At 42.6% G+C, this 27,591-nt stretch overlaps 1 protein-coding gene across 1 annotated transcript in view; it reads right to left on the bottom strand.

The window, feature by feature from the left end:
- Nucleotides 1-1,263: 1,263 nt before the first annotated feature.
- HS3ST3A1 (heparan sulfate-glucosamine 3-sulfotransferase 3A1) overlaps nucleotides 1,264-27,591 on the bottom strand; it is an 86,644-nt gene continuing 60,316 nt past the window's right edge. Inside the window, exon 2 of the mRNA XM_006043356.4 lies at nucleotides 1,264-4,007. Coding sequence (XP_006043418.2) covers nucleotides 3,386-4,007 — 622 coding nt within the window. The 3' untranslated portion in view covers nucleotides 1,264-3,385. The remainder of the gene's footprint in view (nucleotides 4,008-27,591) is intronic.

Here is a 27,591-nt window from a genome sequence, read left to right as displayed (position 1 = left end):
ACTAGGAGTACCCTATACCCTACCATGCTTATTTAGAACCCCGAAATATCTCCAGACATCACTTGGGATGAAAAATTGCTGTTTTTTGAGAACCACTGTCTTCAAACTTAGTTTTCTCATCTGTACAGTGACTGAATGTGAGTGGAAATAGGTGTTGATTTAAGGAGAAAAGATGCCTTTAAGGGTAATCTGCTACATTCATATAAACTATTATATTATTGCTTTACAGGCAGATTTTATTTATTCACATATTAAATGCTGCTTATCTTCATAGGTATCAGATTTGACAGGTCTCAGCTGACAGGATGGAAGTGTTTGGAAGAAACGTATCCTCTTTACCAGCCAGCTTTCCTAGTGGTTCAGATGGTAAAGTATCTGCCTGCAATGCGGGAGACCTGGGTTCAATCCCTGGGTCGGGAAGATTCCCTGGAGAAGGAAATGGCAACCCACTCCAATACGCTCGCCTGGAAAATTCCATGGACGGAGGAGCCTGGTAGGCTGTAGTCCATGAGGTCGTTAAGAGTCAGACACGACTGAGCAACTTCACTTTCACTTATCCTCTTTACAACTGCAAAAATCAAGTTAATTGATAGACACATCAGTGTTTTAAACCCCTGCACAACCAGCAGAAGAAAGGATTCAAGTGCCAAATGGGGATTTAATCCTGATCACTGTCACGGTTTACTCTAACTTTGAGGATCTTTGAAAATAAGATAATTGGAGTGGGATTAATACTCCAGGAATAATAAATATCCATTCTCTAGAAGCTTATTGATCTCTAGTCAATAGACTAAAATTTATTTCTCTTAGAATTTCTTACTAATCAGAAGAATTTATACACTGTAGGCATGGCCTCAAAAGCAAATGATTCAGAATGACGCTACAGACCTCTGGTTGTTCTCTACATCTGAGAGGAGAGCAGGAGGTCAGTGGACATGATTGTGGAGCAGACAGCTTGGAGGAAGGGTGACTAAGAGGCTCAAATCAAGAGCACAGCCTATTTCTTATGTGATGTAGCCAAATGGACAAAAGAAATCTGAGTCCAAGTCCACACACAGCAAGGGGAAATATCACATAAAGGCAGAAATGGAAAATTCCTATTCTGGGGTACACTGACCTGAGATATTCATACACTTGGTTAGGATAAAGAACTTCTACCATTCTTATGAAATCTTAGAAGGTTTTCCTGGAATGCTCTGTAGTCATCCATTTAAAAAGTCACACGAGAAAACAAACAAAAAAAAATCTACATGCAAAAAGAAGTTCTTTGCACTCAATTCTGTTCTTTTATTATTTCTTAACACAAAAAGATGAAGGCTGCTGAATACAATTGTTAGATGTGCTTGTTTCCTTGTGCGAGCCACCTTTGGGTGAGGCCAAGCAAATGCTTATGAGAGAATCAGAAGCACAGACATAAGAGAAAAGATGAAAAGAGTGTAAAATGCATTTCTTGTTGCTGGTAGTGATGATTCAAGTAGGAAAAAAAACCAGGCTGTAGCGTCAGGAAGTTGAGGGTGCAGAAGGGAAGGAGATCAGCTGGGAAAGGGGACCTGGATTTGGGGTCTACTTAACCCCCATAAAAGAGAATTAATAAATAAATCCAGAGATTTAAAGCAAGAATAGGATACCTAGAAACTTGTTTTTTTTTTTCCTTCATTTTAATCCCGTGTTAGACTTCTCAAGAAATACATAATTCACTCAATAATAGCATCTCTGTCAAATGCACAATAAAACTTCATATTTTAAAACAACGTTACGTTCTTTTGATTGACAAAACTGAGAAGAAAAAAGAATACTGTTTTAGAATACTGGAGTGTCTGGTCCTTTATGTTTTAGCAGACATGGAAAACTTCCATGAGATTGGAGACATTTTCCTCTTGGGTTTAAACCTGTAATAAAATGTTGCTGACAGACTAATTATAAATGTTTTATATAGTTTGTGCATATGTGCTCTTCTCTAAACCAATTTAATTCCCATTAATGCTAATCTGGTTAATGCCCACTCAGAGAGGAAAGGAACACTCTTAATAAACTATTGATTTATTTGAGCTATTTAAATGGGGAACAGGCAGAAACAGATGGGAGAATAGAAAAAAAAAAATCACTGTTTTACCCATATCTGCAGTTCTTAGAGTATTTTCCAAATATTAATGAATATTATATTATAATTGGTATAAAGAGGAAATGGGAAAAAATAAAGTGGACAAAGTGACAGCCCTCCCTCCACCCATAAAAAACTGAGGGCCTTGTAAATAAGATGATTTTTTTTTTTTTTAGTACTAGCGCCAAGGTTAGAAATAAGATGTTATAAACAGAGGCAGACTTTGTTAAAAAAGAGATTAAAAACTGAGGTTGATATTTGCAAACTCTTACTGAAGTGGGTTTTTAAGAAAAAAAAAATAAGGTAATCAAAACAAGAATAGGTAAATTCTGCCCCTACCACAGCTTGTCCTGCTCCTAGTGTGAGTAGCCACCTTGTTCTCCATGCAACAATCCAGTAATTCCCCTCACTTCAATTCAGTCGGGATTTCCACCTCTTGGGGTGCTTTAGCAAGCCAAGACTGCCTCTTAAAAGTCATTGTGTCCAGGACAGAGTAGTTTCCTTGAGCACAACTGTGTAAGATGTTTGAGCGCCATAAGCCTTGCCTAGAACTCAAAAGCAACAGGAAACCCTCCCCAAACTAGCCAAACATTTCTAAAGGCTGTCTGTGCCTTTCCCATTCTCCCTGGGAAGAGTGGCACAAAGCAGGGAATAAGTGGAAGATGGAGTTTTGTCAAAGGTCCACCATCTGGCGGTAAGATACATCACTTAACCTCCCTGATACTCAATTTCTTTATCTGTAAAATGGGGATAATAGCCTTCCTGTTCTGTTGTTAAATCACAGCTGAGTATAAGGATCAAGAAAGATGTAGTTGAAAACACTGTGATATCCGAGAAGTGATGGGTAACCGTACAGAATTATTAATCGGGAAAAGGTTTAAGAAAAAGTGGCACAAGAACAAAAGTAAAGGGAGAAAAACATCAGGAGAGATATCAATTTTATCTGGGCTGTGTTAAAAAAGAGAGTGAGCTATACTCTCAGGGATTTCTTCAAAGTTTTAATGGTAACTGACACTCATACTTCATAACGGTGAACGCAAAACATAAAATAAAGATGGAAAATGGAGATTCGTGCAGATTTCTTTTTTTTTTTTTCTTGAAACCTTTGCGGTTGGTTGTTCATGCCAGTGAGGGTGGAGAGGAGAACAATCTCTTTAACATTCATGAAAAAAAAATACTGAAACAAATATCGGCAGCGCAAATATTAAACTGCTTCTTCTCTACCGATTGGTAAAAAAATATATTATCTTCTGATATTTTCTTTTTTCTTTTTAAATTATAAGTTCATCCGTCCCAGCCGAAGTCGTGGCCCGTCATCTGGTAGAACTTGCGGTTGAAGGGCCGGTAGAAATCCCGCAGCTGCCGCAGCACCTGCGCGTCGATCTCGGGGTGGGGTCTGCCCTTGGTCTTGCCCAGGCAGTGGGGGCGGCCGCTGCCCTCCGCCTTCTTGAGGCAGGGGAAGCCCTTGGTCTGGTTGAAGTAGAAGTGCTTGTCTGAGATGATGCGCTTGAGGCCCAGGAAGTCCTGCACGCGGCCCAGCTCGCCGGCCGGGTCGCGCACCAGGCGCTCGCCGCTCACGAAGAGCATCTGGCGGGCGGGGAAGTGGCGCAGCCAGCGCTCCAGGTGCTCGGCGTACAGGCCGATCTGGATGGCGCTCCATGAGCGGTCCACCAGGCCCGCCGAGCGGTTCCGGAAGGCCAGGCTCTCGAAGCTGGGGATGTCGGGCCGCTTGGAGAGCGTCTGCGTGTAGTCCGACACGGCCCGGGTCACCGGGTCCCGCACCACCACCAGGAGCTTGGTGTCCTTGGACATGGCCGAGATGCGCGCGGGCGCCTCGCGCGTCACGAAGTAGCTGGGAGTCTTCTCCATGGTGATCTGGCCGTCCAGGGTCCTCGGCATCAGGTCCCTGCGCAGAGCAAACAGACCAGGGCGGGTCAGAGGTCACAGCTCTTTGGCCACACGTCTCCAAGTCAACACTTTTAAAATATTGATTGTTAATGGGAGGTTAATTGCTATACAATGTTGTGTAAATTCCTAGTGTACAACAACGTGAATCAGCTATAGGTATACACATACCCCCTCCCTCCCACCCGCCCCTTCATCGCACCCGTCCCCCCATCCCACCCCTCTAGGTCATCACAGAGCATCAGGCTGCAATGTCAACACTTTTAATCCTGGCACCATCTAATTACAGTTGTAGAAACATGAAAAAATGCAAGCCGTATTTCAGAGCTGAGAGATACAGGAACGTCCCTCTGAAGCTTGGAGATGAGATATTCTCTATCCACCTAAGATGTGAAGGCACCTTAGTTTAGAGGAGAAGGAGTAGGATTCGGCATTCTCTGAGATCCTCTCCTGGTGTCACCTCTCCCTTATTTTCTGCCGTATCCAGCTTTTAGAGGGCCCTGAACATCTGACATGAGAATCTCAGGTCCCTGAGTGGAGCAGAAAGGCACATTAGAGCCAGGAGCCTGAGTGCCTTCCCCTAATGGACTCTGTGAGCTTCTTTCTAGGAGAGCAAAAGTCTTATGCACCCAGCCAGGTGGCCTGAGTTGAGGTACCAATCGCTCCCCTTACTAGGTATGTGACTGTGACCTCGGAGAAGCTGCACAGACACTCTGCACCCCTAGTTGCTCACGGATGTACTTTATGGGAAATAATAATACTATTTTGACCTCCTATGGTTGTTGTGATGTTGTATAATATTAAAGGTATTAATATACCTTGATAGCTTACAAAAGTGCCTGGCACAAAATAAGTGCAATGTAATTTTTTTATAATCATCAACCCACAAGGCGGTAAGAAAATAACCTTGATCAAATTCTTTTAGGTGAATTAGAATATTGTAATAAACACAATTATACAGCAGTGAGATGGTGTTAAAATACCCTGAGCCCTTTTTGTGGCTTTCTTGTAAACAAATAAATTATAATCAACATAATATCATTGTGTAGCACACAAAATATTTCTCTTTATAATTCCTGAACTTTCCTATAACAAACAAGACATCAAATAATTCATCTTTTATCATCTAATAATTTGAAATGCCACCATTACAATAGTTTAAATATTGTGGTCCCTCTCTCTGTTGGCCCAACTGTCATGTTAAGTTACTATCGTGTTATGGTAATATATTTTCATGTACATCAAAGTAAATTCTGACTCTGTTGTTCAAAATATTCTTGATGATTCTTGTCTGTTTATTCTTCCTGACAAATGTTAGAATCACTTGTCATGTGGGGGGAAAAAAAAATTCCTGTTGGAGTCCTGTTGGAGAGATTGCTACCTAGTTCAAGCATGAGAAAGGATGGCTTTCAGAGCCAGTCCAAAAGTACAAGCAGGTGAAATAAAACCTATGTATTTTTCCAAAAGTGTACTGCCATTAAAGCCACTATTTATCATAGATTTGAAATATGTATCTGTATGTAGTTGTTTAGTGACTAAGTCATGTCCAGCTCTTTTGTGACCCCATGGACTGTAGCCCACCAGGCTCCTCTGTCCAGGGGATTTTCCAGGCAAGAATCCTGGATCCCTGGGATCTTCCTAACCCAGGGATTGAACCCAAGTCTTGTGTCTCATGCACTGGCAGGCAGGTTCTTTTCCACTAGCGCCACCTGGGAAGCCCCAAGTCATCTAATACTGGTGCTTTTAGGGGTTGAGGATAAGAAAGGGACTAGAATCTTCAAATACATTTACAGTTTCTCCTGTGGTTATTGTTTTTTTTATAATGATCTGCTTCATCTTCAGTGAATTTTGTCAGTTAATATTTTTCTAAAAATCACCCAGTTGAGTAGTTGAAGTTTTATGCCCTATCTCAACTATAATTTTGTGGAGTTTTTTTCCTGCCTTTCTTTCTAGTTTGGTAGATGACTTTTCAAATTTACTTATTTGCATTTTACTTTTTTAATAACATTTATTCTTTTTCTATTCATGCTTTGCTCTTCCAATTTAATTAACTGAATGTTTAGTTCATTTATTATAATTTCTCTCATCTCAAGTAATAAAAACATTTTGAAGTTATTGTTTTCCCTTTAAGTACAGACTTGGTCAAATTCCCCAAACTTCAACAGGTACTGTTGGTCATTTGCATAATTTCACAAATATTTAGTAATTGCACTTGATACTTTTTCTTTTTGGTCCAGGCATTAGGATTGATTTTACTTTTATTAAATTCTGATGGTTAAAAAAAAAAAAATTCTGATGGTTGACTTGCTGGTTTCATTCATAATTATTAATTTCTATTTCACCTTTGTAGTAAAAAATGCACTGTGTGTTACATGTGTCTGCTTTTGTTTGATTTCCTATAATTTTATTCCTCCTGTGTATTTGCTAATTGTATATTATGAAAAATTTCAAATATACCCCAAAGTAGAGAGTACCATAACATACATCTCACGTAACTTACATCCAACTTCAAAAAGCAACTGACTGCCAATTTCATTTCCTTCCTAACCCTCTATGTCAACTCCCCCATCACCCTAAATGAATTACTTTGATGTTTGTCTCAGACATCATGTCAATTGCTTCACAAACAATCTGTTGCCATGTGCATTTATACCTGGCACAAATTCTTCAACATTCGTGGCAATAAGCCACTGATGCTGGCTTAGTTTAATGATACAGATCTCCTCACAATTTGCTTTCTTTGATATTTTAGTCAGCTTATCTTTAATTTTCTTTTGGAGGAGAAATGATAGATATCTGATTCCTCTTGCTTTTTTCCTTGTTGATTTAAGAAATCTGCAATTCCTTTTTCAGAACTTTTAACTGTGCCCCCATCCCCCATTTCTTAGACATAGCTGAAGGTCTGGGTAAGAAAAAGCAAAGACCAGGGAGGTCTGTGTTGACACAAGGGAGACACAGACAGTCGACTGCCTGTGTAATGCTGAGGCCACACAAAATCCAGATTTTGTCACTGTATACGTGTGTATGCATACATATTCACAGTGACAAAATCTGTGGATTCGTTACATATATACACACATGTATGGGCTTCCCTCAAGAGTCAGCAGTAAAGAATCTGCCTGTAATGCAGGAGACTTGGGTTCAACCCCTGGGTCAGGAAGATCCCCTGGAGAGGGGAAGGGCAACCCACTCCAGTATTCTCGCCTGGGAAAGCCCATGGACAGAAGAGAATGGAGGGGTACAGTCCATAGGGTCACAAAAGAGTTGGACAGGACTTAACAACTAAACAACAACAACAACAGCACACACACACACACACACACACACATATATATATATCCCCTTCATGGAACTGAGAAGTCGGCTAGACCAAACTACTTTGGAAGCTAAGTTACACTTTTATAAGATGAGCCAGGAGATCTATACAGAAACTGTTGGACTATCTCAGGGAAGAAAATTGGATCAAATGTGTGAAAAAGTTCTGGACTGTAAAAAAGCACACATCAGACACCACTGAAATGATGAGGAGTATTCCAAGATTTTTTTTAAAGAGTCAGCATTCTTGCCTCCTTTCCTATCATCTCTGACTTTTAACCACTCGACCTCGTATTTTGCCAGTAGGATAGAGATAACACCCTTCAGATGGGAGCTGCTGGTGGGCAATCTCAGTCTTCCTGCCCTCCGGCCCTGGGGAGAAGTAGACTCCCCAGCGGCCTGTCAGCAGAGATTAAAGTCATAGATTGTGCCAGCCCAGAGGTAATATTACCCATATCCCTGAAAAAAAGAAATGCTATTTTAAATTATCTTGATAGGGTAGGAAAAAGAGCTATCCAAAGTAGGAGGAGTTTGAAGAGGAAACAGTTAAAATAGGATTTCAGAGGAAAAACACATTAATTACTGTCATCTTCAGGATGAGGAAAGTGGATGGGATGGGGAGTCCAAGTGAACTAGGGGCTGACTGCTACCTACTTTCTTCATAAAGGAAGAAATGCAAGTGCAAGTAAATCCTTGATGAGGCTTATATTGCAGAGAATTGTTGCTTTGTAAAAGGACTCATCTCAGTTCAGTTCAGTCGCTCAGTTGTGTCCGACTCTTTGCGACCCCATGAATCACAGCACGCCAGGCCTCCCTGTCCATCACCAACTCCCGGAGTTCACTCAGACTCACATCCATCGAGTCAGTGATGCCATCCAGCCATTTCATCCTCTGTCGTCCCCTTCTCCTCCTGCCCCCAATCCCTCCCAGCATCAGAGTCTTTTCCAGTGAGTCAACTCTTCGCATGAGGTGGCCAAAGTACTGGAGTTTTAGCCTTAGCATCATTCCTTCTGAAGAAATCCCAGGGCTGATCTCCTTCAGAATGGACTGGTTGGATCTCCTTGCGGTCCAAGGGACTCTCAAGAGTCTTCTCCAACACCACAGTTCAAAAGCATCAATTCTTCCGCGCTCAGCTTTCCTCACAGTCCAACTCTCACATCTATACATGACCACTGGAAAAACCATAGTCTTGACTAGATGGACCTTTGTTGGCAAAGTAATGTCTCTGCTTTTCAATATGCTATCTAGGTTGGTCATAACTTTTCTTCCAAGGAGTAAGCGTCTTTTAATTTCATGGCTGCAGTCACGACTCATCTCAGACTTCTTTAAATAGCCATCTCCCTTTTAAATTCTTAGATTCGTTTTCTTATTCCAACTTGAATTTTAATGCTCAGAAAAGAGCTCCTTTATCACACAAAACAAAGTGCACATATATGTTGGAATATAGTATTTCAAAGTGTTTAGGCGAATTTAGACATCTCCCTTCCTTACCCGAGTGAAGCATGTACTATGACTGTTCTGTATAAGGGCTCAGCCTGGGACACACATTGGAAGGGCCACCCGAGCACGATGAGAGCTTCTTGGAAACACTGGGCAAGTGAGGGGAGCAGAGAGGTGAGTGCAATGAGAAGACTTGTGGGGTTGTCTAAGGACCAGACAAGCTGGGGTGCAGGGTGAGAAATTCCAGTGAACAATGAACAGGGTGGGTCCTAGGACGCCTTAGTTTCCAGGCAAACAGGATTGGCTGTTCCACTCACTTTGCAGGAGTGAAAATAATTTGGAGACATTTTATAGTAGACATGGGTAGGATAAAAGGGTAGAAACTAGAATTATAAAGAAAAATTAGAGATGCTTATTTGTTTTCTCCTGAAGATGTCAAGGAGAAGAAGGAGTTTCACAAGAAGAAGGAGTTTCACAAGAAGAAGGAGTTTCACAAGAAGAAGGAGTTTCACAAGCAAATGAAGGATTATTACCAGGTGTGTGGCACATTTTTGGTCTTTGTCCCCAGAGAAAAAAAGAATTCACCATAGCCAAAGAGTAGACGCAACGCAAGTGTCCACAGAAGGCTGAGTGGGCAGACAAAACATGATCTAGCCATACTGTGGAGTATTACACAGCCTTTAAAAGGGAACAGAATACTGTATTGGTGTTTTTCTTTCTGGCTTACTTCACTCTGTATAATAGGCTCCAGTTTCATCCACCTCATTAGAACTGATTCAAATGTATTCTTTTTAACGGCTGAGTAATACTCCATTGTGTATATTTACCACAGCTTTCTTATCCATTCATCTGCTGATGGACATCTAGGTTGCTTCCATGTCCTGGCTATTATAAACAGTGCTGCGATGCACATTGGGGTACACGTGTCTCTTTCCCTTCTGGTTTCCTCAGGAAACATGTAAAATATCATGTATGAAACGAGTTGCCAGTCCAGGTTCGATGCACAATACTGGATCCTTGGGGCTGGTGCACTGGGACGACCCAGAGGGATGGTGTGGGGAGGGAGGCGGGAGGAGGGTTCAGGATGGGGAACACATGTATACCTGTGGCGGATTCATTTTGATATTTGGCAAAACTAATACAATTATGTAAAGTTTAAAAAATAAAATAAAATTTAAAAAATAAATAAATAAAAATAAATAAAATAAAAAAAATAAATAAAAGGGAACAGAATTCTGACACCCGCTGCAGCATGGATGGGCCCTGAGGCCTGTATGCTGAGTGAAATAAGCCAGGCTCAGAAGGATACAGACTGTGATCCCACTTGTATGAGGTCCCTAGAGGAGCTGAATTCACAGAGACAAAGTAGAATAGTGATTGCCAGGGCTGGGGGCTGGGGAGGGGGAGTTTGTATTTGATGGCGATTTTAGTTTTGCAAGATGAAAATAGTTTAGGAGAGTGATCACTTAGCAATGTAAATGTACTTACTGCTACTGACCTGGGAAATGGTCAGTTAAAATGGTCAGTTAAAAATGGCTAAGATGGCAAATGTTAAGTCTATTTTATCCTGATTTCTTTAGAAAAAGAACTCACCCAGAAGACAAAGACATCAAATTGTATCAACAGAAATGAATTAGCCAGCCAGTTACAAAAACGTATACACTAGATGATTTCTCCTATAAAAAGCTCAAAAACTGGCAAAACCCACCTCTAGTGTTAGATGTCAGCTCAGCTGTTGCCTTTGGTGGGGGCAGGATTAGTGACTGAAAGAGGCCACAGGGGCTTCTGGAACGTCAGGAATATCCCAGTGCAGGATCTGGGTGCTGGTGACATGAGTGTATCCACCCTGTGAAACCTCACTGAGTCAGATCCTAGGATCTGAGTCCTTTCCTGAACGGTGTTATACTTCAATAAAAACTTATAGCACATATAAAAATAAATGGACCAATTTTCTACAATTCTCCAAGGAACACATGGATATCAAGAAGGGCATGTGCGAGACTTCCTTGGTGGCTCAGTGGTAAAGAATCTGCCTGCAAATGCAGATGACAAGGGTTCAGTCCCTGGCCCGGGAAGATCCCTCATGCCACAGAGAAGCGAAGCTCGTTGCACCACAACTACTGCGGCCTGTTCCCTGGAGCCGGTGCTCCACAATAAGAGAAGCCACTGCAATGAGAAGTCCACGCATTGCAACTAGAGAGTAGCCCCTGCTCGCTGCAACTAGAGAAAAGCCCGTGCAGCAGTGAAGGCCCAGCACAGCCAAAAATAGGTAAATAACTTATAAAAAAGGGCATTTGCTAAAGCAACTACATCTCCAATTTGTGGAAGTTTAGTAAATAAAGGGACAAGGTTTGAGCTCCCATCTCTAGGAACCAGTGGTCCTCCCAGGGACCCCTTGCCCCTCACCCCGGGTAAGTTATCACAACAGGAGCTGCCTGGCCTCTGTCCCAAATGAGATTCTCCCAGCACTTATAAGCGCCTCTCGGAGTTCACAGTGTCATGGAGGATGTGTCTCTACTGTGTGGACACAAGCACAGAGATAGCTGAAGAATGTGGTATGCTTGCAAAACATTTATCAATGGTTTTCTCCTGTAAGATAAGCTAGACATTATGCTCCCAGCTTTTCAGAGGAAGAAGCTGAGATTTAGGCAGGAAAAGCAGCAGGTCCAAGCTACCATGGTTGTCTATGGGAGGTGATGGATGGTCCTCCCAGTGCCTGTGGCCAGGTTATCCCTGTCGCACAGGATGAGAGAAAAGTCAGCAGACAAGAGCGATGGGAAAAGGACATGCAGAAGATGGCTTGGATGGAGCCAGTTTGATGGATGCAGACCCCGATAACGTGAGAAAGTTACCCCATAGGGTGGCTGTGAAGAGGCTGAAAGGCCCAAATTGAAGACAGATGAAGGAATTTGTCTGTTTGAAACAGAGGAGCTGCGTGAAATTAGACTGAAAAGGGGAGGGTGTGATTAACGTCAGTAAGAGATTAAATCTGAGTCAGCATACAAGTCAGGATGGATCAGAAAAGCCCTGCAGATAGTTAGATATATCTGGGGAGGCTCTTCCAGTGTGATCCCAGCTTGAGGAGCTGAAGACCTGGGTTAGGGGCTGATAGTGAGGAAGAAAAAGGTGGTGAGAAAGGGAGGAATACTGATGGGAGGCGGACACAGGGGGCCACACAACTGATTTATGGAGTGAACAGAGGAAACGTTTTCAAAGAAGATCCCAAAGTTTTACAGGTGGAAAATGATAAAAACTTTACTTTAAAAAAGCCCCCCAAACAGATTGCAAAACAAAAATGCAGTTGTACTGCATAGCAAAAGAAACTCTGCTCAATGTTATGTGGCCTCCTGGATGGGAGGGATTGGGGGAGAATGCATGTGTATGGATGGCTGAGTCCCTTTGAGGGTCACTTGAAACTGTCACAATATTGTTTGTTAATTGGCTATACCAAAAAAAAGTTAAAAAAAATAAGACCATTGCTACACTCCTTATTTTTCTTTAAAAAATAACTAATGGAAGAAATACATCACTTAATTTATATGATGAATAAATAGAAGATACTAAAGAATCTTTCACATGAGGAGAAAAAAAAGATTTCTGCCTAAGAATGCTAATGGAGACAAAAGACAACACATGATTGCTTTTATCCTAAAACATGGCTCAGATGGATCATACCTCTCCATGAAGAAAATGGAGTTTCATAGGAAACTCAAAACTGGGAATAGAAGTGTGGATTCAGCTTGGATTCTGATGTTAAAAGCTATGTGACCTTAAGTGGGTCACTTAAGTTCTCTCAGCCTTGGTTTCTTCATCAGCAAAATACGACCACTGTCTCCCATGTCTCAGAGGCCACCCCAGCTCTAAGGTTCCATATATGTTCAGGGCTTTAACTCATTAGTAACCTGTTAGGTTGAAAGTTCCGCCTAGCCTCACACTTGCTGATCTCTTCTGATGTGTGACTACCAATCAAATAAAAAGATTTTTGCAGATTATTAAGCAGGGCAACTTGGCACCAACAGAATTGATTTAAGAATCAATGAGGTTGAAAAGAATGCAGCTCCAGTAACAGACACCAAGGCAAAGTGTTGAGGCTGGTTCAGATGAAGGCTGTCTTGGCATCTCCCTGGTGCCTGGAGGCAGCAGAAAGACCAACTAGTCCATCCACCAGCTGAGTAATCTTGCTGCCTTCAGGAAGGCAGGGACAAAGGAGACCCAACTCTGTATCTGCTTTTTCCTTTTTTTTTTTTTTTAAGGCCGTACCATGCAGCATGTGGAATCTTAGTTCCCTGACCAGGGACCAAACCCTGGGAACCAGGGAAGTCCCGAAGGAGACCCATCTCTGCACCACTCATCCTCTGTGGCCAAAACATCAAAACAAGATGTCACTGCTAGAAAGTGAAATCTACAGAAAAGGACAGTCAGGAATTACCAATAACAGACCAATAACAGGCACAGGACAGTCACGAATTCAATTCCAAGTGTCTTAGGAAGAACATGATGAAGACAGAAGCAAAGGAACCCATACTTAGCATTTACCATAGACCGAGATCTGATACATTCTTTCCTACATCTCACAACAGTGAAAAGCTAGAATTACTGGCGTAATTTCTCAGAGGAGGAAATGGGCTCAGAGAGGTAACACGAGTTGTCCAAAGACAGACAGTAATGAGTGAAAGGGACAGAATGAAAATCTAGGTCCATTCTGCCCCAAAGCACACGCTCCTTCCACCTTCCTGGACCTGGGCAGGGGTCTGTTGGCAGATGGCAGATCCATCGCTGACCTTCTGTCACAATGAGGGAATATTATAGGCGCTGCTTCCCTGTCCACCTCAAGAGCGTGAATCATTCTGTCTGGAATCTTGCAAACAGGTCGCAGACACTGCCTGTTTTTCAAAGGCTTTCTTCTGTAGGGGAAGGACCTGAGTTGTAAGGCAAAGGTAATTTACCTTGAGAAATAAATAAATCTGGCCCATGTACACATACATTTTTTTTTTCTCTTTTAGTCTCTGCAGCCAAACAGAACTGTGTGTCTGTTTCTGGAAACCTCCGGCAGCAGGAAATTCTAGGGAAAACATGCTCTTTTCATGGCCATGGAATGAAGGTGGTTCCCAGGGGGGGCCCCGATGGCGTGAGCCGGGAGCAGAGGAAGCAGGGTAACCCCCGTGCCGCCGGGCCTGCGTCCCCTGGGCCAAGGGCAGCTATGGCAATATTTCTTTTCCCGCTGGCGTTATGTGGGACCTCCACTCCAAACGTGCCTTCTGAAGCTGGAAAGAAAACTCCCTTTTGCTGATTTTTTTGAGTTGGCTTCTGTAGGAAAGGAAGATGTATGGTTTTGGAACCGGCTCCCACACTGACCGAATCTCGATGTGCAAATCTGATAAGCAAACTGTCGTCAAGATAGCCAAGCATCAGACTTAAAGGCAGATACATTTCCCAGTGCCCTGAAAGCCAGTATTCCTTCTAAACATCTGAACAGTCAAGTAAAGAGACAGAAAGAGATAGTTCTCATTCTCCACGGGCTTATGGACAAAGGAAACTAGCTTATTTCAAGAAAGCAACACAATGTTCCTTGGCACTGCAGGGGAGGAGAACGAAGTCAAGGATTCTTGGTTGATAATGTGGGGGAGCCTCATGAAAGGGCAGAAAATACATCTGGATCCAGGTCATGGAGAAGGGCAGTCCTGAAGGGGAAGAGGCAAGGGTTATCTGGGATCATAAATTCAGTCCATAATCCTTGATGTCTGTGTGGGATCTCAGAGTTTCCCAAGCAATTCTATAATTTTTCTCATCTATGGACTCTTAGGAAATACAAAAATAGACCAGTATCTTACAAGGCTCATTGCTCCACCCCCTTATTTTCTCCTTCTAAGTTTACTTCATTGGGAAACTCACGTGTTCATAAGATTGAAAATATCCTTTCTAACCTCGTTTACAGCATCCCAAACTCTGTTTTATTTTTATTTCTTTTTAAAGGTTTTTTTTTTTAATGTGATCCATTTTTAATGTCTTTATTGAATGTTACAACATTGCTCCTGTTTTACGTTTTGGTTTTTTGGCCGCGAGGCATGTGGGACCTCAGCTAGCAGACCAGGGATCGAACTCACACTCCTGCATTGGAAGATGAAGTCTTAACCACTGGACAACAGGGAAGTCCCCCAAACTGTTTTAAAACGGTGTCTGGCTCTTGGGAACTGAGGTACCTCTCCCAAAGTCCTCTCAAAATATCAAAGAATACCCAGAAAGAAAGCCCTAACCCCATTAAAAGCTAGACTTAACAGACCACCTAATAATAGTGGTAGAATCTATAAAGACAACCAGAGTCTAAGAGAGGACCTGGGAAAAGATAGGGACTTTCCATCTGTCCACAGTGGATCTATCTCTGGACATCTGGTGTTTCTTTATGCATCAAGCTAGGGAGAGATGATCATTATTCTGTCCAGGTCACAGGTTTCAACACTAAGGGAGACAGTGAAGGAAGGGAAGCCTGGCATGCTGTAGTCCATGGGGTCACAAGGAGTTGGACACGATTTAGTGACTGAAAAACAGAAATGTCTTCATGTTTCTAAATCTAGTTATAAAAAATAACACTAGAAAACAGTATTGGAGTTGGAGTTATTGAAAAGAACTGACTCACTGGAAAAGACCCTGATGCTGGGAAAGATTGAAGGTGGGAGGAGAAAGAGTGACAGAGGATGAGATGGTTGGATGGCATCACTGACTCGATGGACATGAGTTTGAGCAAGCTCTGGGAGTTGGTGATGGACAGGGAAGCCTGGTGTGCTGCAGTCCATGGGGTCACAAAGAGTTGGACACGACTGAGCAACTGAACTGAACTGAGCTGATAGAAAACAGAGATAAACTGAAATTAAATTAGGATCTAGAGCCTAAATAATATTTATAGACTCTTAGAAGTTTGTGTGTGTGAGAGAAAGACAGATTACAGAAAGACAGAGAGATCAAGAATAAGCTGAAGAAAGTCAGATAAAGACAAATACAATTTGATATCACTTATACGTGGACTCTAAAAAAATGATGAACTTATTTATAAACAGAAGCATACTCACAGACATAGAAAACAAACTTATGGCTGCTAAAGGGGAAAGGTTGGGGGAAGAGGGATAAATTAGGTGTTTGGGAGTAACATACAACGCCTACTATATATAAAATAGATAATCAGCAAGGACCTACTGTCGCGCACAGGGAACTATACTCAATATTCTGTAATAACCTACATGGGAAAAGAATTTGAAAATGAATAGATATATGTATATGAGTCATTTTGTTGTACACCTGAAATGAACACAATATTGTAAATCAGCTATACTCAGAGTGCGTGCTCAGTTGCATCAGTCATGTCCAACTCTTTGCAACCCTTTGGACTATAACCCAGGGGGAACATGCCTGCAAGAAGAGAGTCAAAATACAATTTCTCCAAATGGATGGACAGCAAGGTCCTGCTGTACAGCACAGGGACTGTATTCAGTGCCCCATGATAAACCATAATGGAAAAGAATACATGTATGTATAACTGAGTCACTCTGCTGGATAGCAGAAATTAGTACAACATTGTGAATCAACTATACATCAATACAGACTTTTAGATATATACACATGCATTTGTCTATCTTAGCCCTGAAGCATACTAACTTGCTTCAGTTGTGTCCGACTCTTTGGGACCCTCTGGACTGTAGCCCACCAGGCTCCTCTGTCCATGGGATTCTCCAGGCAAGAATACTAGAGTGGGCTGCCATGCCCTCCTCCAGGGGATCTTCCTCATCCAGGGATTGAACCCGGGTCTCCTGCGTCTCCTGCATTGTAGGCGGATTCTTTACCTCTTGAATCACCAGGGAAGCCCCCAACCATATTCCAATATACAGTAAAAACAAACAAACAAAAAAAGAGCTGGAGAAAAGGAAGTAGGTAGACTGCACTCTTGTGGGGGCAGCATCACTGAGGGATAACTGGAGGGAGTCTCAAAGCAACCCCCGACCCAGCCTCGAGATTTCACAGAGGCAGGAACCTTTGAAAAAACTCAAAGCTAGATGGACCCAAGGCTTGGCTTAGACCCTGCTCACCTGAGCCCTGGTTCACTGTTGTCTCCATGATTCAAAATTCTTCTCAAATTCTAGAAAGACAGCGAGCTCTGGGTTTGACCATGCTGAGGTTTCAACTCCCTAAACAATAAAGTTCATCCCTGCAGAGGAAATTCCCTTGTGGTCCTTTTGAGGCAGGAATGATGCATTAAACACGAGCCTCGATGAAAGGAAGGGCTGTTCTTCATCCTATCTGGTACTTTTAACCATGAACCATGTTCCAAGATCAACCATCCAGAGGAGACATGGAATTCCTCATGGGGCGGGCAGGGCCGGGGCTGAGGGTGGGGGCAGCTCTCCTAGCTCTGCAGCCACAGCCAGGGCCCAGCCATGGCCAGAGCCATGCACACCCCCAGTTCAGCTCATTTTGGCTCCAGACAGGCTTTTATAAATGACTGGTCTGAGGGCTGTCAGCTTCTGTGCGGCTGCAGACAGATCCTCTCATCAGCCTGGAATTATCAGCCCTTCGCATACGTGCCACTACAGATAACACAAGAAATGTGCTTTCGTGGCTTGAAATTGACGATCTAAGGACAGTAGAGCAGCCGAGACACGTGGGGGCAGGATAAGAAAAACCTTGACATTTTAGAAAGCCTCTTTGTTACATTTGGATAAGGATGCATTTTTTTGTTGTTGTTGGTTTTGGTTTCCTTGATTTCTGTTTGTTAGGTTCTGGGCACAGAGTGGGTGCTCAGCAATATGCCTACAAAGTTTATTTATTTATTTGTATGTATTTTTGGCTGCTCTGGGTCTTCATTGCTGTGCGTGGGCTTTTTCTCTAGTTGTGGTGAGCAGGCTTCTCACTGCAACGACGTCTCTTGTTGCGGAGCACTAGGGCGCTCGGACTTCAGTAGTCACAGCACATGGGCTCAGTAGTTGTGGCGTGTGGGCTCTCGAGCACAGGTTCAGTAGTCACGGCACATGGGCTTAGTTACTCCTTGGCATGTGGGCTCTTTCCAGACCAGGGATTGAACCTGTGTTTCCTCCATTGGCAGGCAGATTCTTTACCACTGAGCCACACCATAGAAAGCTCTGCCTTTAAAGTTCAAAGCAGGAAAAATCAACGTGAAGCTGTGATTTTTCAGGGTCTGGGGCCCTGGCCTCCCTGGATGTTCTTTCTAAAATGTGCCATCAGGACCTGCCATCAGCTTCCCTGGGTTTGAGCTACAAAAAATGACCTATGTTCTGTCTCACCAAGAGAACTTCCAAAATAATCTCACTCTGGTGAGATGAGATCAATCTCCAAAATCATGGTATCATTGTGAAGTGAGGCAAATGGACAAAACTAAGTTCGGGAGAGCGATCAGTGAGGGTCCACAGATCCACTCCATTGACAAGGTTGCCACCTGTGCAGCCCCGGAGGAGAAAATCATGGCTGCAACAGGGACCAGGCAGCCTGAGGGTCAAATCCAGCTATTTGTCTCAGTAGTGTATAGTGAACACAGAGCCAGGTCCTTTGCTTACGGAGAGTCTGTGGCTGATTCTGAACTTGGACGGCAGGTCGAATACTTGTGACAGAGACCAGATGGCCTGCAGAGTCTAAACTATTTATGATCTTGACCTTTTCAGAAAATGTCTGCCGACCCCTGCTTTAGGTCATTATTGCCACCAGAACAAAATTATCATAAAAATCTTGACGGTAATGTAATTAGTATTTTGCTGAAATGAAGCATGAGAAATGAATTGTACTGCGGAAGATGTAATTGCTCGTGATGTGTGTGTGTTTCCATTCATTACTCACCCACACATCGCTGGTCCATCCATAGATCTAACTGAGGAATAACAATTAAATCGAGTTACCTCTGGTATTTTGCCTAAACTTTCAGACACATAAAAACAATAGATTTAAGCATCATTGTTTTTTGTTTTGTTGTTATTAAGCAGTATTTCAAATTCAAATATTTCTTCTATCAAAATAGAAGAACAGAATATATTTTGTTTAACCGTTTATTAGCTTGGTTTATCACTTTGGAAATGTTTAGACACATGGGATGTTTAGATGCGTGAATAGTTCTGTCCAGGGACCTGTTAAGCACACCAAGAGGATGTACCAGGCCTCAGAGAGGTCAGCACAGAGAAAAGAGGCAGACAGACAAAGCTTTGACTCCGAACAAGCCTGAGGGTCCCCAAGAACTGGACTTTCGAAATGAAGCGACTCACAGGGAGGCTCTCCATGGCAGAGATGCTGCAGGTGTGCTGGCACCACCTTTGTGTGATGGAGCAGGAAGGAATCTCTCTCCTATCAGTTCAGGGAAACAAACCACCGCAGGTTGCAGGGTGTGATCCCAGAGAAAAACAGCAGCTTTTCAAAAGACTTTTTTTTTTTTTTGGACTGCACTGGGTCTTAGTTGCAGCATTCAGGTTCTTTAGTTTGGGGATGTGGGAGCTACTTCCCTGACCAGGGATCAAATCTGGGCCTCCTGCCGTGGGAGCACGGAGTCTCAGCCACTGGACTGTCAGGGAAGTCCCCAAGGCCTTTTTTAAAAACTAAATTAAAAAAAAAAATTTAATGTACACATTGAAAAGGTTCATTGTAGAAAACTTGGTTTAGAGAAGCCCCAAATTCTTCTACATTCAGATGTAGTATCTTGAAGTCTATCCATCCAAGGCTATTTTATGCAATTCTTTGTAACACTTGTGAAATGAGATCATTATGTATGTAAACCATTCTGAACTGCTTTTGTGCACTTAGAAATAGCAAATTCCTGACCTTAAATACACACTGACTTAATTTAAATGACCGTGTAGTATGCTATGATATGAACCGCCACGAAGCGTTCAGCCAAGTCCTTACTGTTGGCTACTTAGGTTGTTTCCAAAGTTAAACATTTCATTCATGTTTGATTATTTCCTTTAAGTAGAAGGGAAGGTGTGTATATTTTAAAGGTTTTTGAATCATATGGCAAACTGGTCTTCTATGAAAATATTTAAACTTTATCTCTGAATTTTAATATATTATTTCAGATATCTCAGTTCTACTTCAATATATGAAAGTATGTCTTCTAATGCATTCATTTATACTGTGTATTATGAATATTGCATAATTAATGCCAATAAATTTATGGAAATAATTTTTAAATGTTTAATACTTATGTTTTAAGCCAGTAAACATTTTCCCAGACATTTATTAGGAATGCTATTTCTAAAGACATTTCCTGGTTATGTATTTTGGTCTATTATTTTCTACTGAGATGCCTTTTTCTTAGATTTTATTTCCTTTATATTGACATAAGGAGTCTTTCAAAACACCATCTGATGTCAGGAAATCACACTGACATTCTTGCCATCTTCCCATTTCAAACACATGCAATTCACTGCACATGTTCAATAACTATTTGTTAAGTGAATGAACAAGTAAGGATCTGTTGAATTATTATTGTACGGTTACCTTTAGTTTTGACCCCAAGTGTAAGATTTTTATTTTTCAAACCTTTGTCAAGTGTCCACTTGGGTCAAGCACCCCACCAGAAAACGGAACAATGAGAATCAGAAAGACAGCAGCCCTGTTCTCAAAGAGCTTACCCTCTTGACAGAAAGACAGAAGAGCAAAGGGGTTTGGGACAATGACTGTAATAGGAGTGCTTAGATGTTCAGCGAAGGACCGGATCTGCCTAAGGGACTTAGAGAAGGCTTCACAAACACAGTGGTGCCTCCGTGCAGACTGGAATAACAGTACAGTTGCACACACTATGAACCTGAGACCCTGCAGGGTGGGGGTGAAGGCGATCATCAGTGATGTTACATGCAGATTCACTTTTTCATGGGTTTCACTAGAGCTTATCGGTCAAGGGGACCGAGAAGCAGGATTTTAGAAGAAACAGGGTTTGAAGCATGGAGGCGCAGAAGGTGGTGACACGTTCAGGGAATTACAAGTGGCTCAGTCTTGCTGGAGGATAAAACAGGAGGGATTCCATAGGTTCAGTGTACTGAAACATCAGTGTCAGTACAGAAAACTTTATGCAAATGTGTGTCTATGGCAGCATCATCCCCAAATTCCCAAAACAGGAAACAGTTTATATGCCCATCATTAGGGGACTGGGTAAAAACTGCATATGCTATCCAAAAAACACTGTGCAAGGGTAAAAAGATGTAACTGTATCTGTTTCAAATGAAGAAAGATCTTCAGTGTCCTATAAGCCATAAAATGATAGGATATTTTCTCATATGTGTAAAAACAGATGATAAAAAAACACTCGTGTGTTAAAGGATGTTTCAGTCATTATTGGTCTGAGTGTGTTGATGGCCCCAATTCTTGGTCCCTGTCATTCTCCTCGCCAATTGCCATGACTTTTACAGCTTTTTCATCATGAACATGGAATCTATTTTCCCATGACTGGATACTGAGTTCAGCCATGTGGCTTGCTTTGGTCAATGAGCATTAACATTGTATAGTTACAACATTATACAATGTATAATGTTGTATAGTTATTTCAAGAAGAGGTTTGAAAAACCTCCTGCATATTCCACTCATTTGTCTGGCCACCACTGTGAGGTCATATCTGGACGAGCCTTCTGGAGGGTGGACAATAAACGGAACAAAGTTCAGTCACCCAATTATCCCAGCTAAGCCTACCCGAGACCAGCCTTCAGCCAGCTGATTCCCCAGTCATGTGGGTAGACCCTGGCAAGATCAAGACAGCCATCTGGTCTACTCACAGCTGACCACAGACACGTGGACATGTGAGCAAGGCCAGCTGCAATCTCAGGCCAGCCCAGATCAGAAGAACCCTGCAGCCTTGTCAAATAAGCATCCATATGTCTCTGAGGTCTTGTGGTAATGTTATGAAACATGATTTTAGCCATAATAACTGACATGATGTACTGGTATATAATATGGGCTTACCAAAAATCTGGACAGCTCACCAAACTATTAACAGGTTAGTGAGTGGAATTACTGATCAACTTCCATGTCCCAACACTGAAAGTATTGCTGTACCCTCTAAGAAATAGAATTGCTCCTTGTGTTTTGACTCATCTTCTTTAACTTATTCATTCTTAAAATAATTTTATTTATTTATGGCTGTGCTGTGTCTTCATTGCTACAAGGGCTCTTCTCCAGACTAGGGGCCACACTCTAGTTCCAGGGCAAGGGCTTCTCATTGTGGTGACTTCTCTTGTTGTGAAGCACAAGCTCTAAGGCGTGCAGGCTTCAGTAGCTGTGGCTCCCGGACTCTAGAGCGCAGACTCAGTAGTTATGACGCATGGGCATGGTTGCTCCGCAGCATGTGGGATCTTTCCAGCCCAAGGATAGAACCCATGTCTCCTGCATTAGCAGATGGATTCTTTATCACCGAGCCACCAGAGAAGCCCTAACTCAGTCCTAAAATGCCAAAAGCAGAGTAAATAAGAAAAGAGATCCTAATCCCAGATGTCTTAAAATGAAGTCTACACAGTTACAACACTGGTTTGGTTTGCAAAATGTTCTGAATGACCAGCATCGGTGCCTGTCTGCAACACTGATGGTCTGGACACGAGTGAAGGAGCCACTTAACCTTTATTTTAGCCTATTTTTTGGTAAAGATGTGTGTGGCTCCTGTTGGGGTTGGGTAAGGCCATCAAGAGAATGCTTGTGTCTCCTAGGAATGGGAAAAGCCATGATGAGAAACTGTTAGAGCTACCCAAGATGCTGCACACATGAGCAAACAAGCTGAAGGCGCTCGGTATGATGAAGCTGATGATGTGATGGTGATGCGATGAGTTTATTTTTAGCCACAGAAATGGCCAACAGCTATATGATCTCGCAGTCAATCCTAAAGGAAATCAATCCTGAATATTCATTGGAAGGACTGATGCTAAAGCTGAAGCTCCAATACTCTGGCCACCAGATGTGAAGACCAGACTCATTGGAAAAAGACCCTGATGCTGGGAAAGACTGAAGCAAAAGGAGAAGGGGACGACAGAGGATGAGATGGTTAGATAGCATCATCAACTCAACGGACAGGAATCTGAGCAAACTCCAGGATGTAGTGAAGGACAGAGGAGCGTGGCGTGCTGCAGTCCATGGGGTCACAAAGAGTCAGATATGACTTAGCGATTGAACAACAATAATATGATATCTCAAACTCCTTGAGCTTTCAGATGATGAAAATAAGAGATCTTTTGTAAACACCTAGATACTGATGTATATAGTTATTTCATTCCCTTCATGCTGACTGTCTGGGAGAAGATATTGTTATTGTTTAATCTTCATCAAGTCTAGAAAAAGAGCAAGTCACTAGAAATTCATTGATTGGGCTGGACTGTTCTTCCTATTAAGCTTCAACAAATACTGTTAACTGCCTTCAAGGCATTTACAATAACCATAAAATCCAAAGTGTCAGAAGACCATCCCCTGGTATGAGGCACAGAACTTAGAGGTGGTTGGATGGAAAAATACTGTGGAAATGGGTCAAGTTTGGGACTAGAAACATCTGGTTCCATTTCCTAATAATTATGTGACCCATAAGTGTCTTAATTTCTTGGTGTCTCAGCTTCCTCTTTCATTTAATGGGAATAATGAAATAACCCCATTATAAAAATCAAATTCAGTCACTTACTGTCATCTCCCTACTTCTGCCTTCAAAATGCTAAGAAGCCTGCAAAGGATCTATGAAGAACTGCCTAGCATACCATTGTTGTTGGCACTCTCCATAGTTCTTCTTTTTTTTTTCTTTTTTTTAAATTTATTTATTTTAATTAGAGGCTAATTACTTTACAATATTGTATTGGTTTTGCCATACATCAACAAAAATCCGCCACGGGTGTACACATGTTCCCAATCCTGAACCCCCCTCCCACCTCCCTCCCCATACCATCCCTCTGGGTCATCCCAGTGCACTAGCCCCAAGCATCCTGTATCCTGCATCAAACCTGGACTGGCAATTCATTTCTTATATGATATTATCAAAAGTTCTGACTTGTTATTAAGTCCCCTTTCCCTGGTATGCTTTTAATTTCTAATTCAGCTTGGGTGAAGATGTAAAGAAATTATTCTAACAGGACAGTTCTGTTATCAACCAATTCTCTTCAATCCATAGTAAGTTCAAGGAGAAACAAAGCTTTACATAAGACACCAGTCCAACCATGCATTTAAATATTACAAAAGCCTGGCTGGGAGACACAAAATAATTTGCCCAACACTGGTGGCATTAGTGGTAAAGAACATACTTGCCAACGCAGGAGACATAAGAGATGTAGGTTCGACCCCTGGGTTGGGAAGATCCTCCAGAGGAGGGCATGGCAATCCACTCCTGTATTCTTGCCTAGAGAATCCCCATGGATGGAGGAGCCTGGAGGGCTATGTCCATATGGCCGCAAAAAGTCTGACACAACTGAAGTGACTGAGCACTACTAATTAAACAGGATAAAACAATCCAGGATCCTACGCTCTGAGCCAGAGCAACCTCTAAAATACTTCCTAACCAGTGCACATCTATAGAACCAACCCATAGTGATTACAGCTAACAATGCTGGGGACTTCCCTGGTAGTTCAGTGGCTAAGACTCCAAGCTCCCAAGGCAGGGGGCCTGGGTTTGATCCCTGGGTCAGGGAACTAGATCCCACATGCCACAATGAAGATCTAAAATCCCAAGTGCCACCACTGAGGCCTGGAGCAGCCAAAATAAACAAACATGAATGCTCAAGAATAGGCAACATATTTCCATTTAGATAAATAAAATGCATCACTTATTCATAGGAAAACTAGAACCACATTCCTCTAGGCTGAGTTTGCTGACAGCTTGGTGAGGCCATCTCACACTTGCCACCCAAAAGCAACATCATATGCTCCCTTCCAAATTCTCCATCACTTTCATGCACTCTGCTCAACTCTTCCAGTCCCACTGGCATCTTTTCTTCCTACTCAGGAGCAGAGGGCACACCTCCCAGGCCTGGGCTTTGGCATTTCCAGTCACAACCACCTCCTTTTTGGCCGAGTGGGTCTGCAGACTCTATTCTAAGTCTCTCCACTTCGTGTTCTGCTTTCAGAGTCTTTGCTAATCGCTCTTCTCTTTTGAGGGGCACACAACAGCCCTTGCTTCCTTGCCCCAGTAGGCAGGATATTCTCTGCTTTCAGATGTCTCAGCCCTTCAAATACAGTCTTGATCTTGGGAAAAGAAGTAATTAGCCTGATGGGGAGGAAACTACCATTTCAGCAGTTTTCTCCCTCCTGGGTTTTCAAGTAATAGAAGTCCAAGCCGGTCAGAATGAAGTCGAGGGCTTTTGGGTCTCAAAGCCCCACTAAGCTCCAATGGCCACAACTGGCACTCAGAGCTCATTAGTTCCAACCCGACCCTGCTAATCGCCCCGCATGCTGAATCAGCCTCTGTGGACACTGGGAGGAGTGTTCATTAGAGCTGTAACCTCCAACTGGCCTTGGAGACCTAAGTCTTACTAGTTGACACACACTTGAAGAAAGAGGATGCCACGCACTAAAGGAAGGAAAAATGAGACTAGCCAGAAAGACAAAACTTGTCCTTATTATTCCTCTTGGAAGAAACTTGGTGTGTTATTAGCAGCAGTGTTCCCCCTTCTTGGTAACCCTGGCAGAGAAGTGCTTTTAGATCTGTGGACACACCCCTTCAGAGAGGGGTTCCTCAACCTTGGCACTATGGGTATTTCAGGACGGATTATCCTTTGTAGTGGGCGACCCTGTGTTTTGTAGGATGTGAGCAGGTGACTTGAAGTCCCCAAACAATTGCAGCCAATAAGCCTCTACCCACTAGATGCCAGAACCATCTCACCAGGCCCCTGGGGCATGACAACAACCAAACATGTCTCCAGACAAGTGTCCTCTGGGAAGCAAACTCATCCCTGGTTGGGAAGCACTGCTTTAGAAAACTGCCACCTGCACCTAAAAGAATAGACTACGATAAAACACAAGATAAGAATTTATTAGACAGCTTCACATAAGAGAAAGCATTCTTTTTTTTTTTTGAAAAGCACTTATTTTACTTTTTATTTATTTATTTTTTGGCCATGCTGCACGGCACGGGCGGTCTTAGCTCCCGTGCTCAGATGCTAAGTCATGTGCAGCTCTTAGCGACCCCATGGACTGTAGCCCTCCAGGCTCCTCTGTCCATGGAATTCTCCAGGCAAGACTACTGGAGTGGGTTGCCATTTCCTTCTCCAGGGGATCTTCCTGACCCAGGGATCAAACCCATGTCTCCTGCATTGGCAGACAGATTCTTTACCACTGAGCCACCAGGAAAGCCCAAACTGAAATAGACATCTGAAATGAGCTAGAAATGCTGAATGTTTGAAAATGGATGAGAGGTAGGTCAAGACAGGAACTGGAGTCAAGAGGTAAAGTCAAAAGTGAGCTGTTACACAAGTGAGGAGGTTCATAGGGAGAAAGGAGGAACTAGGTCTCAAGGGTTCAGCACTGAAGACTCTAGAATAAGGCAAAAGATCAAGAGAAGTTTTATCCATTTTCCTCCAATACTTGTTCCTTTCTAGGAAAAAAGTGATGTTAAGATCTGGCCGTGTAGTTGTGCAGAAAATGGGTGGAATAAAGAAAAGACAAAGAACCTGGTTAGTTTCTTGAGAAGGAAACAGGATCAGGTGGTTGAGTCTAGGATGCTAACAATTGATGGAACAAAGCAGGGAAGGAGAAGGCTGGTGTTGATGAACAACAAAACAGGGGATGGAAAAAACTACCTTTTAAAAAGTGGTCCTGACCAACAATGTCAAAAATCAAATGCTGCAAAGATGTGAGTGAGGATGGTGAAGGTTGGTGATTCTGACAACACGGTGGGCCCTTGCTGCCCAAGTAGAGAATGCCCGCCCCCCCTGCCAATTTCCCAAGGTGAGGCGGGCTTTTTCAGTGCCTTGGATAATGATTACAAAGGACTGTGCTTTTCAGGAAAGGTCTGGACACCTTTCCCCACCTCTTGTGATGCTGGGCAAGATGAAAACAGTTGCCTGACAGCCCCACAATCACAAGGGTGAACAATCCATACACTTACAGCCATCCTGGAGCCAGACAACCTTCCTGATTTCCACTTTCTTTGTATGTTTTCTTATTTCGCTGATATATTTTACCGTATTTATTCTCATTGTTTTATTTGCATTTTGCTCATTTTCTGATTTTTGAATCTGAATATTGATTTCATTCTTTGCTAATTGATATGAAAACACGTGAGGACTTGGATTCACCCTTTGTGTATCACTGACTGAACAAGTACGACAGGTATTAAGTTTACACTGTTTGTCCCTTTTCTAAATGGCCTTTTCCTGCTGATTTGACTTCCTCTTTCATTCAGGGATTCAGGAAAATGGTTTTTGAATCTTGTAGTGGTTTCATTCATTTTATTTGCCCTTTTACTATTACTTTCTCCTTGTGATCAAACTGTGAGTTTAACCTTAAATGTTTCAGGAAAATTATTATCCTTCTGTGGCCAAGCAGATAAACATTTATCAATGTTTCGCAGCCTTTTGAAAAGATGGCCTATTTTCTGTTTGTGCGATATGTAGCCTTCTAACGCCTAACACACTCTGCTTCTGGCTGAAAGCTTCACTGTTCTGGGGACTGGGGCCCCCTCCCCATGGACTTCCTTCCCCACGTCCCCAAAACAACCTGCCCCAGTTCCACTCCTCAAGCCCCAAGAGCTGTAAGGAGAGAGTGCAGACTGGACAGCCTGGGTCTGCACTCACCTACCACTGCTCACGTCCATCCTTTCCAACTGCTTCCCCCCCCCCCTTTTCTGCCTGGGCTTTATAAAAACACAAAACAGAGACTTTGTGTGTCCACAAAACAAT

The sequence above is a fragment of the Bubalus bubalis genome, chromosome 3 (assembly GCF_019923935.1).
Source record: "Bubalus bubalis isolate 160015118507 breed Murrah chromosome 3, NDDB_SH_1, whole genome shotgun sequence".
Taxonomy (NCBI): domain Eukaryota; kingdom Metazoa; phylum Chordata; class Mammalia; order Artiodactyla; family Bovidae; genus Bubalus; species Bubalus bubalis.
This window is presented reverse-complemented; position numbering and strand designations above follow the sequence as displayed.